We start from the raw sequence: 16,631 nt of genomic DNA on the forward strand, positions 1-16,631 counted from the left end.
GCCCCATGCATGGCTGATGTCTTAGATGCCTCCTTAATGGTGTCTCCCTGACAGGATTTTCTGACACAGTGTGGTTGATCCCAAGTCATGACTAAAGGGGGAATATTCCTTGTTTAAAGCCACTGACTATGTTGGTGATAATGTTCTGTTCAATGAACGAGAGGCTAGGCTATGCTAGGCTATGCTGCCATTGCTAAGCTATGAGCTACTACTAGCGTGGTGAGGCGAGCGTGCTGCAGAGGCACGGACTTGGTTTAATTGAGGATAATGACCTGAGCTTGAATTGCTGTGTTGTCCTGATTTACACCAATCATAATACAAGCATTTTTTGTACAAATGTACTTGTAATATTGGTGATATCATTTATTTGTAATCTAAAAAGGTCCAAGTTGTGCATTGTTCTAAATGGGCAAGGGTCCAAGCTGGTCAAATGCGTTAAAGCATCTTATTGGTCTTTGGGGTCTTGAGGGTCTTTGTGCTCTTTGGGGTCTTTTTGGTCCTCTGGGTGTTTTGGGTCTTCTCGGTCTATTGGGTCTTCAGGGTCTTTTTTGTCTTTGGGTTCTTTAAGGGTCTTTCGGATTGTCGGACCTTTTGGGTATTTAAGGGTCTTTGTGATCTTCTGGGTCTTTGGGGTATTTTGGGTCTTTGGGGTATTTTGGGTCTTTAAGGGTCTTCAGGATTTTGGGTCTTCTCAATCTATTGGGTCTTCAGGGTCTTTTTTGTCTTTGGGTTCTTTAAGGGTCTTTCGGATCGTCGGACCTTTTGGGGTATTTAAGGGTCTTTGTGATCTTCTGGGTCTTTGGGGTATTTTGGGTCTTTAATTTTGGGTCTTTAATGGTCTTCATTATCTTTAAGGGTCTTTTAGGTATTTTTAGTGGTCTTGGTGGTCTTAAGAGTCTTTGGGGCACTAAAGGGTCTTCAAAGGTCTAAGGGGCCTCAGCAGGCTAAAAGGTCGAAAGGTATATTTCAACAGTGTGGCGGACACAAGCAAGGTACACGAATTCAGTGCACCAGCAGGTGGCGCGAACGTCCAGGCGGGGAACTGGAATGCATCCCCGCCTATCGACCGACCGGCCATGCCCCGGGATGAGGCGTGGCCTCGGCACATATATGCGGGCTCTAAGCTTGGGCCCGCTCAGTGCTGCAGTTCGAGCTTTCATAATAAAGACTCTTGGTTTTATCAAACGCGTTGTGGCCTACCTCTTTGGCAAGCAAGTTGTGTGCGCAGCACCACACTTCACTAGTGACCCCGATTGGTTCAGCCGTTGCTGACCACCGAACGCGCCATGGCCAACAACGCTGTCGCGGTAAAACTCCCAGAGTTTTGGGAAGCACAGGCCAATGTGTGGTTCGTGCAGGCCGAAGCGCAATTCCAGCTTCGAGGCATAACGGCGGACGAGACCCGTTACTACCACGTGGTCGCCTCCCTCGGGCCCGGCACTGCCGCCCGGGTCGTGTCCATCCTGCGGCACCCGCCGGCCGACCACAAGTACGGGGCGATCAAACGTCTCCTCATCGCCACGTTCGGCCTCACTGAGATCGAATGGGCCGACCGCCTCCTGGACCTTCCCAAACTCGGCGACACACGACCATCCGTGCGGATGGATTATATGCTGTCGTTGTTGGGTGACCAAGCCCCGGATTTTTTATTTCGGGCGCTTTTCCTATGCCAGCTACCGCTACAGGTACGCCTCGCGCTGGCCGGTTCCAACATAAGGGAACCCCGCGCCCTGGCCGTAGAGGCCGACAAGTTCTTCGCGGCTTGCGACACACGGGCGAGTTACGGTGCGGTCGTCGTGGTTCCCGAGGCTGATGCTACTGCGTCCCTCGTGGCCGCTGCCGCGCCCCGACCACCACCACCACCACCACCACCACCGCCGCCGAGAAAACCGCCGCTGCAAGCTTGGTGCTATTTCCACGCCAGGTTCGGCCACAAGGCTAAGAAGTGTTGCCCGCCGTGCTTGTTTGGCAGGTCGGGAAACGACCAAGCCGGCGCTCGTTAGCGGCCATGAGCGTCGGCCATTCCGGCAGCCTCCTCTTTATCACGGACACCTTGTCCCGGTCGCCCTTTCCTCTGCGATACAGGAGCGCAGGTAAGCGTCATCCCAGCCTACACGTCCGGCAAGCGAACCGCGGGCCGGGGCCCCGCTTTGCTTGCCGCCAACGGTACACCCATCCGCACGTTCGGGAAGCGCTGCCTCTCCCTGCGGTTCGGAGGGCAGCGCTTTCAATGGTCGTTTGTGACAGCTAGCGTGCCCATGGCATTGCTCAGTGCGGACTTCCTATGTGCGCACGGATTGTTGGTCGACGTAAAGCGCAGACGGCTCGTCCAGGCTGAAACCTTTAGCTCGCTCGCTTGTTCGCTGAGCAGCTCGTTGAGCAGCTCACCGAGCGGCTTGCCAAGCGGCTTGCTGGAGGGTTCCATCCCGGCGAGTTTGGTTTGTACGCTTCCGGCAGCGGACGACTTTACCCGCCTCCTCGCCAGTTTCCCGGCCCTCACGCGGCCCACCTTTTCAGCGGTGGCCGTTAAGCATGGGGTGGAGCATCACATCCCCACGGTCGGGCCGCCGGTCTATGCCCGGGCACGCCGGCTCGAGCCCACGAAGCTCGCGGTGGCGAAGGCGGAGTTCGCCACGCTGGAGCGGCTGGGGATCGTGCGGCGCTCCAACAGCGCGTGGGCTTCCCCGCTGCACATCGTGCCGAAGCCCGGTGGGGGATGGCGGCCGTGCGGGGACTACCGCCGGCTCAACGATGCCACCACCCCCGACCGCTACCCGGTCCCACACATTCAGGACTTTTCCGCCCTGTTGGCCAACACGACCGTGTTTTCGAAGGTGGACCTCATCCGGGGCTACCATCAGGTCCCCGTCCAACCGGACGACGTCCCGAAGACGGCCGTCATCACCCCTTTCGGCCTCTTCGAATTTCTAAGGATGCCCTTCGGGTTGAAGAATGCGGCTCAGGCGTTCCAGCGGCTTATGGATAGCGTCTTGCGCGACTTACCTTTCCTGTTCATCTACCTGGATGACATCCTAGTCGCGAGCGCGTCCCGGGAGGAGCACCTGCTCCACCTCCGCACGCTTTTCGAACGCCTGGGCCGGCATGGCCTAATCATCAACCCTGCCAAGTGCCGTTTCGGTGTCACCACCATCGACTTCTTGGGGCACCGCATCACCGAGCACGGGGCGGTCCCTTTACCGGCCAAGGTGGAGGCGGTCAGGGATCTCCCGCAGCCCCGCACGATCAAGGGGCTCCAGGAGTTCCTGGGCATGGTAAACTTTTACCACCGCTTTGTGCCCCACGTCGCCCAGCTCCTCCGCCCCTTGCACGAGGCCCTCCGGGGCAAGCCGGGCAAAGGTGACATCGCACGGTCGGAGCCGATGGCCGCGGCGGGCGCAAAGCTGGCTCTGGCTGATGCCACCATGCTGGCGCACCCGGCGCCCGACGCACCGATCGCCCTCACCACCGACGCGTCGGATTACGCGGTGGGCGCGGTGCACGAGCAATGGGTGCGTGGTGCTTGGCAACCGCTGGCGTTTTTCAGCCGGCAGCTTCGCCTGCACGAATGCCGGTACAGCACCTTCGACCGCGAGTTGCTCGGACTCCCCCTGGCGGTCTGACACTTCCGCCATCTGCTGGAGGGCCGCCCGTTCACGGCCTTCGTTGACCACAAGCCCCTTGTGTTTGCGATGGCCAAGGTCGCCGAGCCATGGTCGGCACGGCAGCAGCGCCACCTCTCTGACGTGTCCGAGTACACGACGGACATCCGTCACGTGGCGGGTAAGGACAACCCGGTGGCGGATTGCCTTTCCCGGTCCGTCGTGCACGCGGTCCACCTCGGGGTCGACTATGCCCGGATGGCGGAGGCCCAGACCGCCGACCCCGGCGTCCAGGCCTTGCGGACCGCCGTCACGGGCCTCCGCGTCACCAAGGTGCCGTTCGACGCCGCGGGCACGGCCCTCCTATGCGACGTCTCCCTCGGCCGGCCTCGCCCCATCGTGCACGCTGGCTGGCAGCGCCCGGTGTTCGACGCCATCCACGGCCTGTCCCACCCTGGCGCGAGGGCATCCCAGAAACTCGTCGGGGCAAAGTTCGTCTGGCATGGCCTCCGGAAGGACGTCCGCGACTGGGCCAGGACGTGCCTCGCGTGCCAGCGCGCAAAGGTCCACCGCCACACCCAGGCACCGTTGGCCCCGTTTACAGTGCCTGAGCGGCGGTTCGACCACGTGCACGTCGACTTGGTGGGACCTCTGCCCCCCTCGCGAGGGTTCACCCACCTCCTCACCATGGTCGACCGCACCACTCGGTGGCCGGAGGCCGTCCCATTGGCGGCGATGTCTGCGGCTGAGGTGGCGCAAGCCTTTATTGCCACTTGGGTTGCCCGGTTCGGTGCCCCCTCGGACATCTCGTCCGACCGCGGCCCCCAGTTCACCTCGGAGCTCTGGGCCGCGGTGGCGCAAGGACTCGGGGTGAAGCTACACCACACCACGGCCTACCACCCCCAGGCCAATGGCCTGTGCAAGCGCTTTCATCGCTCCATGAAGGCCGCGCTCCGGGCCAGCCTCTGCGACGGCGGCTGGGTCGACAGACTCCCCTGGGTCCTGCTGGGCCTCAGGACGGCGCCCAAGGATGACCTGCGCGCGTCCTCGGCGGAGCTGGTCTACGGGCAACCACTGCGGTTACCGGGTGAATTTATCCCCGACTCCACGGCTCCTTGGTCCGCGGCACAACAGCGCTCCGCCGTTCAGGAGACCGCCCGTAGGTTCGCCCCGGTGCCAACGGCACACCACGGTTGCCCGCCTTCCCACGTCGCCCCGGAGCTTCGCACAGCAAAGTACGTGTTCATCCGGCACGATGCCCACCGGGCACCGCTGCGGCCCCCGTACGATGGGCCCTTCCACGTGTTGGAGGCCGGGGACAAGTTTTTCACGGTCGACATCGGCGGTGCCCTGGATCGCATTTCCGTGGACCGCCTCAAGCCGGCCCACCTCGATCCGGACCACCCCCCGCCAGCGGCTCTGCCTCCGCGTTGAGGCCGCCCCCCGGTGGTCGGACCCCCGGCACCCCCGCCAGCAGCTCTGCCTCCGCGTCGAGGCCGCCCCCCGGCGGTCGGACCCCCGGCGCCCCCCAGCCCTGCCATCCCGCCACCCCCCAGATCGGCCCCCATCGCCAGGGGGCGTTTCGGCTGGGTCATCCGGCTTCCCCGCAAACTCACCCTTCAGGTGCGCAGGAATTCTGGGGGGGCGCGTGTGGCGGACACAAGCAAGGTACACGAATTCAGCGCACCAGCAGGTGGCGCGAACGTCCAGGCGGGGAACTGGAATGCATGCCCCGCCTATCGACCGACCGGCCACGCCCGGGGACGAGGCGTGGCCTCGGCACATATATGCGGGCTCTAAGCTCGGGCCCGCTCAGTGCTGCAGTTCGAGCTTTCATAATAAAGACTCTTGGTTTTATCAAACGTGTTGTGGCCTACCTCTTTGGCAAGCAAGTTGTGTGCGCAGCACCACACTTCAACAGTGCATAATTAATAGATGTACATAATTAATAGACAGGATGCAACCGACATTCAAACAGTACATAACTAATAGATATATGGTCACACGGCTTCAACGTGTGACCACCACCTCACAGCACCACCTCACAGCACCACCTCACAGCTTCACGGACCGTGTTTTTCAATTTTATATATTTGAAGAAGAAGACGACGACGTTTTGGTCACAAATATACATACATAACCAAATACCTTTGCTACATTATGATAAGACTAGTAAAAAGCCCATAAAAATTACGAGTTGGAACAGTTTATTTGATGGTGCAGCCTCATGAGCGTGCCAAAGTCTGAAGCCTCGGCCAAGGGTCAGGTGTGCTTATATTTTCTTTATTTCTTAGACATCCTACGGACATAAATGAACACTCGTTTTACTCTGCGTGCATTGCACGTCATATGCAGCGAATGTCACCTCCCTGCACCTTGTATTTATTGTGATTTTTTAAAACCGCTTCTGTACACCGCCCTTAAGGCTCCGTTTACAAGCCACCGTCTACAATTCCAATAGAAGGGACATAATTACTCTTTTATGGAAAATGTTTTTTGAGTTCATTTTATCCTCAAAAATAGACCATAGTGACACACATTCGTGTTAAAAGTTTGGCCTTGAAAACCTACCCTTATGAAGGGAGACAGACATCTGTACAAACACACACACTGACATTATGTTTTATATGGTAGATTACAGTTATGATCTCCCTGTTGAAGCTGATCGTATAAAGGACGGTGAGAAGGAGGAAGGATTTGAAATTCTGCGGATCAAAATAGAAGATGCGAACTCCGATGTTTCTGAGGAGGAGGGAAAGGACCTGTTCGATGGTAAGTTGTGGAAATATACGACTTTCAAAATGATGCCTTTTGCGCATGCGCTGTGTGTTTACAATGACTTGGTTCGGCTCGCAGGGCTCTTTTAACCTGCCGTTGCTAGCATGAAATCTGGAATTCAAATCGTCTTTTATTATTCAAAAACATACTTTTCATTATTTAGACAACAGGGCGGCAATTTCAAGATGGTTTGCCATAATTGTTCTCTTCCTGAATGCAAATCGGACTTTCGAGAATATAGGATATACTGTACTAGCAAAGCCCGTAGTAAAAATACCATGAGCTCGGTGATTGGACAGAGTGTGATGTCAGGGTCGAACAATCGAGAGCCGAGGAAGAAGAAAATGGTTTCGCCATGTCGCATTTTTCTCCTTGCATTTTTCTCCTGCTCGCGGACATGTGGGCTTTGGTTCGTGTGCGCTCTTGGGAAAGTGCTGGTGAGAAACAGCATTTCAGGACGGTCGGAACTACAAGGCACAGGATGTGGTGGACTGGGTTCGTGTCGTGTTTCCTCTGGACGTCAAGGAGCGCAACTCCGTGCCATTTTGTGCGTTTCCCGCGCGGTGGTTTCGAGGCGACGACCACCAAGCACTGCGTTGTGGACAGAGCTAGGTTTGCAGCTGCATGACTACTACTATTTATTTTTCTTTATCTTTCCCCGTTGTCTGTAATTGAGTCTGAATGGAGACGTCTCAATGAGGAATTATAGTTTTTACCTCGCATTCATTTTTATGGTCTTTGCATTTACTTTCATTAAACCAGTTATTTGTTCAATTTTACTTTTCTTGTCCTGGTTCGTTTCTTTGTTTGGTGGGTTCGGAATAACCCCGTGTGTTCCCGATCAGGTAAGCCCTTGCTGCCGTCCACCCGGCACGCGCCAAAAACTACCACCATATTTTTGGGTATACGCCTCAGAGTTAAAGCTGGTTTCGGCTATTCGTCTGAGGCCGGTCTTCATTGGCCATGGACAGGACAATATTGTTACGTTTGTGGGGGTAGGTATTGAAATACCTCAGTTCAGGTAGAATTGTATAGGATAGTGTGCTCTGACTGTCACAAAGCAGAAGAAACCTTCCTGTAATTAAGTCAGGCCCGGATGTCCGTGAAAGCGTTATATGTCTCCATGCGAGAGGTGGAGCTATGCTAATTAGTTTGAGTATAAGGGTAAATTCCCTGTGTGTAAATTGCCTCTGTATTTTTCCCTTTGTTCTTATAACACTTACAACACCAGCCATGCGATCAGCACCTATATTAAAAAACATAATCGCCGACGATTCCCAGACACCACGAATACCACCTTCTCGAATCTTCTCGATGGGCACCAGGGGTGGTCGTGAGGCCACGCCCCAAAGAACAATTGGGTAAAGAACGATGGGGTGAGTGGGTGGCGCTCGTTGATTGGTGAGAGTGTGATGTCAGAAAGAACATTTGAGTGCCAGGAGTAAAAGCCAGGAGTAAAAAGGCGAAGCGCCGCCATTTTCACTCTCTTCTGCGCTGGCTTTCATGACGAGCAGTCACAGTTACACTCTCGTTATCCTGGGTTTGTGACAAGTGGTTGATATGCATTTAGGTCTCTCTTTTGTTCGGGGCTTAGCGGTCGTTCGCGTGCTCTCCCGCCGCAGCCAGCCGCCCGCGCAAGGCTGCCAAAAATCTCTCCTCCGCCGTTCCACGCTCCACAAAGCTCCACTGTTTCTCACCCAGCATGAAGCTGCACCAACGAGTGAAAGATATCCGTCTGCTTGCTTGAAGCCCTGCTTCAAGCAAGCAGACGGTGCTGATATTAAAGCGGGGCTTCAAGCAAGCAGACGGATATCTTTCACTCGTTGGTGCAGCTTCATGCTGGGTGAGAAACAGTGGAGCTTTGTGGAGCGTGGAACGGCGGAGGAGAGATTTTTGGCAGCCTTGTGCGGGCGGCTGGCTGCGGCGTGAGTTTGTGCCATTGTGCGTTTCCCGCGCAGAGACTCGGTGACCCCATTCGACGACCGCCAGGGTTCGAGGGCTGCTGGAGGAGACCAGAGCTGAGTATCAGTAACACTACACACCACATTTTTACTTTCATTTATTTCTCCCTGTATCTATATATGAGTCCGTGGGGAGACGTCTCAATATGGGATTTATTTTACCTCAGCATTCTTTTTATCGTGTTGCATTTATTTTCATTAAACCTTTATTTGTTACATTTTCAATTTTGTGTCTGTCTTGTTTATCTGTCGTGGGTTCGAGGACGCCTAAGTGAAATCTGTGCAGGTAAGCCTTGTCACCCACCACCCCCGCGCATTTAAAATGTGCGCACACCCCGCACGTGTAAAAGGCACCGCCATAGTTTGGGTAAATGCCTCGGAGTTAAAGCTCGGTTGGCCATCCGTCACCCTGAGGTCTTCACTACACGGTAGACACGTGACAATATATATCCCTGCCTCCACCCTCCTTCTCTTTCCCCCCACTCTCCCTAATATGCCTTGTCACGTGTGTTGCCCAGCAACGCCGGGTACCTTTGCTAGTATTTAATAGTGAAACGGAATACGGTTACGTTTATAGGGGGTAGGCAATGCAATACCTTAGAGCCAGGTAGAATTGTATAGGTACCATGCTCCGAATGACGTGTAGCCATCTTGATGTACATAAGTTAGACCGGATGTCGTGTACGTGTATCTTTGTCCCCATGAAGAGGGGTGGGGTTATGTTAATTAGTTGGGGATTAATGGTAAATCCCCTGTATGTAAATCGCCTCTGTACTTTTCCCTTTGTTCCTTATCACAATGCACGACACACATAGCCAAGCCAAGCAATCGGCATGAATTATAACATTAAATAAAAACAACTGGAACAGGACATCAAACAATACCGCTGGTGCTGCCAGCCACCACATTGCAACATCAAGTAGGCAGGTCCGTGAGGCCACGACCTGAAGAGTAGTGATTGGTCCGGTACGATAGAGTGATGAGATGGGACTTGCTGATAGGAGCATGGCGCGACCTCGTCGGATGACATAAGACCCTGGGTACAAAAGACTTGGTTCCCGACATTTTCCCTCTCTCCAGGCTGGCCTCCATTATGAGCAGTTGTATATCCCTCTCGCTTCGTGGTGTTCATGGAAGGCTGACGCAGTCGTGCATTTTGTCTTTGTGGTCCCTGGCTTTCATCAGTTTGAGCGACCGCATTGTCCTTTCCTTGGCTCGTTGGTGCTGGCTGTGCATCGTCTGGGTGCGCTGAGAGACGTCAGTGCTGTGTGAAGCAGACGACGAGGATGAGCACGGCTGGAGTGAATGAACGGCGGGCTAAGGCCTGGTTCCCGTGCATGAACTGCGCGCCAAGGCGTGTTTTCCCGCCAGGACGTGGGGGCTGTGACGATTCCCGGCGGGGTTAACGAGCCGCTCAAAGCTGAGTAAAAAAACAAACACGCATTATTTTCCAGTTATTTTTCCGCTTGTGTTGTATACAAGTCTGTGTGGAGGGTCCCTCGATTAGGAATTTTAGTTTACCGTGCATTCTTTTGTTACCGGCATTTCTTTTAATATAGCCGGTATTTTGCATTATTATTCCGTGTCGGTTTGAATTGATTACCAGGGAAGAGGACGTTCATGGGATCCGTACAGGTAAGAGCTTCGCCGCCCTCATCCCCCGCGCGTATTCACACCGCCATTGGATTGAACGCCTTGGAGTGTAAAGCTCAATCGGCTACCCATTACCTTGGAGGATCTTAATCCCCAGGAACACGACAATACTAAGGCATAATTTGCTTCAACTTATGTGGATGCGCATTGTCCTCCCCGAGGCTCACAACCATGCCAAAATGCTCCCTTACTTAAGGAACTTCAATGCAGGAGGAGGCCATTTGGCCCAACAAAGCCTGCGCTATTATTACAAATATATGTTTGTTTGCCCATGCTCCATCCTTTTTAAATGCTGAGCATCAATCAAAGAAGCAGCATGGACCATTTTTAAAGTCTTTGGTTTGACTCAGCCAGGGTTCCAACCACTGACCTCCCAGATTCAAAGCGGACGCTTTAACCATTAGTCCACCAAGGCTGCTATAAATAAATATTTGAAGGTAGTTCTGTCGAAAAGAAGCAAGTCTGTAGACGAAGCAAACCAAAACTTTAAATTTCGGAGATGATGCCATCCTACTTTGTACTGTTCATCATCCCTCCACCAGGCAGTTGGTGACAGCCACATTCTCTGCAAAACCTCCAAAAAAAACAACAAATCGGTCATTGAAGACCGATCTGGAAATTCCCGATTTATTTCATTTGTCAGCCTCTGGCAAATATACAATCATTGGAATTCCTGACCTGTCTTGGGCAGGTAATATCTCCAAATGCCTGCAAAGCTGACCAATGGTTTTGAAGTCTCTGCAACGATAAGTCCTACCACAGCAAATATGGCTCCCCGTCATGGGCTAATACTAGAGCTTCCTACCTTTCCCCCTGAGGCCCGGTGAGTCAAAGTCCTTCTATGTCCTTGCCATCTGAAAGCAGGAGGCTATCTCACCTTTTTCCACTCAATGCAGACTGGTTTGTCACTTTGTTTCTTTTCCTGACTCCTATGATCTTTTCTCAACCACTGTCATCAGCATCACACATCCCACACATTCTACCAGAAACACTTATCTTTTTACCTTCTGCAAGTCCAGCTGAACACTGAACTATATTCCTTTGTCCTCGTCTCTGACATCTTTCACAGTCTATTGTCCCCTGCCTTTCTTCCTTGCCAATGAAGTGTGCTGTCCACCACCACCTTGCGGTCTCTCCCATTTCTGCCTCTTGAGCTCTGTTACACCTGTTCGGATTCTATTCTCGCATGCCACCTCTTACTGTTTACCCTTGAGGCCCACATTCTCTCTTTTGAGATTTTCCCCTTATTGTTGCATTCTTCCAGCAGCACTAGCATTTGTGTATAAATATTTTCTTGGTATTAAAATTGTTCTTGCAATCCCTATTCTTATTTTATTTCAGGCATGGTGAGAACTGTGAAAATTGAGCCTGCATCATTGGAGCTCATGAATACTAAAGAAGGTATGAGATATTTGTTCTATTGATCCAAAAAGTGGTGAAAATGCAATGAATTTTTTTCTGAAAAATGGAGAATGAATACCTCTGCAAGACCCAAATGCTGGAAAGTATGTCCTTATAAACATGCTTTTGTATTATTCTAACATCTAAGGATATATCTGGGAGCATCTGGGTCCAGAGCCGCTGTAAAAGATGACCTCCACCAAGTAATGCAGAAATTGCAACAAAATCGACTCCAAATTTGGCAAGATATGCATTAGGTTGTCATATAGAATGTCATTGATTTTAATATCCTCCGCCACCAAAGGTGGGCCGAGGTTATGATTTCATTCATCCCTGTCTGTCTCTCTGTCCGTGAACAGGATATCTCAAAAAGTAGTGGATGGATTTGTACGGAATTTGGCGGAGAGGTCGGGTATGTAACAAGGATCAAATGATTATATTTTGGTGAAGATCCGGATCTGGATGCTATCCTTTTTAAGTGATTCTTCACCATTGAGAGATGGGCGAAAAACCATATATATCAGGATATCTCAAAAAGATATGGACGGATTCGGATGAAACTTGGTGGGCATGTGACAAGGATGAATTGATTCAATGTTGGTGAAAATCCTAATATGTATCCGGACACGAGAATGATTCAACTTTTTAAATTAATCCTTCACCATTGAGTGATAGGGCCAAAAACGATATATAGCAGGATATTTCAAAAAGTTTTAGATGGATTATGACAAAACTGGGTTGATGAATTGGTTAGGTGACAAGAACAAGCTGATTAGATTTTGGTTCAGGTCCGAATCCAGATCCGGCCTATCAGTGGGATACAAAACAAAGTGGTGAGCCTGGCAGTTATGAGATACAAATATATGTTATCCATTTGATGGTGATTGTATCACAGATTGTTCAAATACATTGGTTTGAAATCAGTGGGGGTTAATTGTCCCCCGTCGCACCGCGGAGCGAAAGGGGGACTATGGTTTGTCCGTCCGTCTGTCCGTGCGGGCGTGTGTGCGTGCGTGCGTGCGTGCATAAGCGAAGGACCGCATTCGAATTTGGTGTGTGGGTGCAACCCACGTCAAAATCCAAGATGGCCGCCGCCATGTATGTCTGATGCTATGTATGACTGAACCTTGTGAGCGGAATATCTTGAAAAATAAGTGAAGTGCCAACTTCTAATCTGGTGTGTGGGTGTATCTAGGCACAAGGAAGAACGCTATTGAAAATTGGGTCGCCACGTCAAAATCCAAGATGGCCGCCGCCATGTATGTCTGAACCTTGTGAGCGAAATGTCTTGAAAAATAAGCGAAGTACCAACTTCTAATCTGGTGTGTGGGTGTATCTACGCATAAGGAAGAACCCTTTTGAAAATTGGGTCGCCACATCAAAATCCAAGATGGCCACCGCCATGTATGTCTGAATCTTTTGAGCGAAATATCTTCGGAAAATAAGCGAAGTACCAACTTCTAATCTGGTGTGTGGGTGTATCTAGGCATAAGGAAGAACCCTATTGAAAATTGGGTCGCCACGTCAAAATCCAAGATGACCGCCACCATATATATGTCTGAACCTTTCGAGCGAAATATCTTGAAAAATAAACGAACTACTAACTTCTAATCTGGTGTGTGGGTGTATCTACACATAAGGAAGAACGCTATTGAAAATTGGGTCGCCATGTCAAAATCCAAGACAGCCACCGCCATGTATGTCTGAACCTTGTGAGCGGAATATCTTGAAAAATAAGCGAAGTACCAACTTAATCTGTTGTGTGGGTGTATCTAGGCATAAGGAAGAACCCTTTTGAAAATTGGGTCGCCATGTCAAAATCCAAGATGGCCGCCACCATATATATGTCTGAACCCTGTGAGCGAAATATCTTGAAAAATAAACGAACTACTAACTTCTAATCTGGTGTATGGGTGTACCTACACATAAGGAAGAACGCTATTGAAAATTGGGTCGCCATGTCAAAATCCAAGATGGCCACCGCCATGTATGTCTGAACCTTGTGAGCGGAATATCTTGAAAAATAAGCGAAGTACCAACTTCTAATCTGGTGTGTGGGTGCATCTAGGCATAAGGAAAACGCTATTGAAAATTGGGTCGCCACGTCAAAATCCAAGATGGTCGCCTCCATGTATGTCTGAACCTTGTGAGCGAAATATCATATCATAGCATGTTTTCTGCATCTTCCACTTTGTCAACTCACAACACTTCCCCGACGGGGGACCTAGGCGTAACGCTTGTTTTATTCTGGGAGGGCACTGCACATACTTGAGGTCTTTCCTTCCACGACTACTCATTCTCCACTTCCTTCCACCCAGTCAGCACCTCATCGTTGTTGTCCGCCAATCGAGGTCTCCATTGCAATGACACTGATCTCTCCATTCAGGTTAATGCTGCTGCTCTGGACATCATACACCTAACAGCAGCATCCCTCTCTCAGTTTGTCCGATTAATCGACGTCACTTCCTGGCCTCTTTCATTGAGACAGGCCATAACCCACTTTGGTGGTGGTGCTGATGTCTATATTTTTAACTCCATTCTTCACTGTTTTTTGGCACTAGTCCATCCTAGCTGATGAGAATACCGCTGACATCGTATTCCTCTCCGCAACCAACTAATGTACATCTGGGAAGTGTATTGTCCATCCGGTAATGATAATAATGATGACTTCACAGATGTGCACTGACAACCCATGAACCATCTGACCCACATCTCTGGTAATAGTATGGCCTTCCTTTTAACATTCCAGCCAACTTCTGTGTTCCTCTTCTGCCCTTCTTGGCTCCTTTGGACATGAAAACTGAAGTGAAACACTCTCTCATAAAGAAAAAATTTGTGCTTTTTCCAGATCATGTAAGTGTGACCAGCCTGGAAAACCTAGCATGAACCGTCCAGCAGACTAAGAATGGAGGGGAAAGGAAGGCGGTGTGTGCTGGGAAGTATTTGAGCGAAGAATGTTCACACAAGTGCTCATGCACATCCATATGTAGTGGTTCTGCACCGTTTGTGGGGTTGGCTGTCTCCATAATATTTTTTGAATCATGGATAATCTAATTTATGGATAATCCCAAAATGAATGGTTATGCTGTGCTGGCAGGTTTTCCCATAAACAACTGGCAGCTCCATTCTAATTTGTTGAAAATTTGATGACAAAAGGTCAAATTGTAAAAACATTACAGACACGCTGAAGCTCAAATGGGAAATAAATAAAAAAGTACGGAAGCTGAATGGAGAAAGTTGTAACTGCCTCATGATCTGCTGAGGCACGCTCGCCTGCGAGCTTAAGATTGTGGAGGTTGCACCATTTCCTGAACCCGTGAAACCATCCTCTGCGAGCTTGGAAGGGACTGGGGCCACTTGTACCCGCATCACTCGTGTTAGCAGCATCACCTGCGCTAAACAGTATTTTTTTTTTTTTTTTTTTTGTGTACAAGATCGAGGCTCATGTAAGAGCTAACATCAATCACAAAAAAAAACAATCGGACAAACAAAACGTGTAAATAAAGGGAGCGGAAGACAAGATGGGGAGAGAGAGGGAAGCACACTAGTACAACAGCAGAGAACAGGGACATCAGAAGATCTGTGGGAAGGAGAGGGCTTGGGGGGAGGAGGCATGGGAAGGCGGATGGGGGAGAGGGTGGGAGAGGTATAAAACACATGGACACTGCTGGAACTTCCAGGAAAGAAGTCGGTATTTCAAAAAAAGTGGATCTGGGGTGAATTGACGGGGGTAGAAGAGATCAAAGTTTTGGATGGGGGAAGATAAGAGATGGTGGTGAACAGCTGTTTTAAAGACCTGGAGGGGGGAGTGGGAGCGAAGAGAGTGAGGACGTTTGTTCCACAGGCGGGATAAAAAAGGAATGAAAGAGTGCAGGTGACCAGAGAGTCTTGATTTTTGCAATTTCACCAGAAGAAGGTTGCTGGCAGATCTTGTGCGATGGTTTCACGGGTTCAGGAAATGGTGCATCCTCCACAATCTTAAGCTCGCAGGCGAGCGTGCCTCAGCAGATCATGAGGCAGTTACAACTTTCCCCATTCAACTTCCGTACTTTTTTATTTATTTACCATTTGAGCTTCAGCGTGTCTGTAATGTTTTTACCATTTGAGCTTTCGTCATCAAACACTTTCATGAACCGCCTTCTCATTTTACTCTATGTATCGGATAGTGGACTCGTACACACCATCATGTCTGCCGACAGAGGCCGCACTCTCACCCCCTTGCTATTCAGGCAAGCAACTCCACTTTCTGGCTCAACTTCATAACTTTTTTCTGCTTTTTGGAAGCAGAGGCATCCCCTGTACTACCCTGACACGTAGGACCCATGATTGAATTGAAACAAAAAGCACCAAATTGAAACAAAAAGCACAAAAATGAAACAATAAAGCACAAACGTTCACGAATGTGAGGAATCACAACGTGACAAGGATGAGAAGAAAGAATTAGGCCCAGGACACATTGCGCAAACGGAACCACACAAGGGATTGTCACAAAGGTGATTGTGGGTAAGGGATTCTCATGAATGGGATCGTTGGTAGATGGAGGGATGGGTGGTGGGCATTGTTGGTGGGGATGGTGTGTGCCCGCAAAAATACATGTACCTGGAACACAGGGGCCACAAAAGTAGAAACAGCACACAATTTAAAAACTGTGAATATCTGGGTTCCGCAAATGTCAGAGTTTTATGGTATTGTGCTACATATCTCACATATCTCAATGGTGAAGACTCACTTTACAAAAAAAAAACTCTCGTACCCAGATCCAGATTTCACCACAATTGAATCAATTCGTCCTTTTCGCACACCCAACCTGTCCACCAAGTTTCATGTGAATCCGTCCATAACTTTTTGAGATATCGTACAATTTGTAATTTTTGGCCCGATCTCTCAATGGTGAAGAATCACTGAAAAAATTATCGTATATAGATCTTCACCTAAATCGAATCCGTTTGTCGTTGTCCCACACCCAACCTGTCCACCAAGGTTCATCTGAACCCATCCATAACTTTTTGAGATATTGTGCTCACAGTCAGACAAACAGTAGTGAAGACATAACTTCCGTCCAACTTCAGTGGCGGTGGTAACAAGATATTGTTATGAATTTGGTAGAGCAATATCTAGAGCTAGGTAGATCTGAATAGGTAGGTATTCGGCTGTCGTGACAGGGACTCTACATGTAATAAGTTCTTGATGTTTAGGCGTTTGTCGGGGTAAGATGTATGATTGTGGATCTACCTGGAGG

The 16,631-nt window shown here is 50.3% G+C and overlaps 1 protein-coding gene across 2 annotated transcripts in view; it reads left to right on the top strand.

The window, feature by feature from the left end:
• Positions 1 to 16,631, top strand: part of LOC137416222 (uncharacterized) — a 44,300-nt gene that overhangs the window by 15,970 nt on the left and 11,699 nt on the right. The window contains exons 4-6 of one of the 2 annotated variants that reach the window (XM_078770036.1): positions 6,234 to 6,371; positions 6,810 to 6,989; positions 11,333 to 11,392. In XM_078770036.1, coding sequence (XP_078626162.1) covers positions 6,234 to 6,371; positions 6,810 to 6,989; positions 11,333 to 11,392 — 378 coding nt within the window. The remainder of the gene's footprint in view (positions 1 to 6,233; positions 6,372 to 6,809; positions 6,990 to 11,332; positions 11,393 to 16,631) is intronic. The other variant, XM_078770037.1, reaches the window with a different exon arrangement.

Source organism: Myxine glutinosa, chromosome 1 (assembly GCF_964187855.1).
Source record: "Myxine glutinosa chromosome 1, kmMyxGlut1.1, whole genome shotgun sequence".
Classification (NCBI taxonomy): Eukaryota; Metazoa; Chordata; class Myxini; order Myxiniformes; family Myxinidae; genus Myxine; species Myxine glutinosa.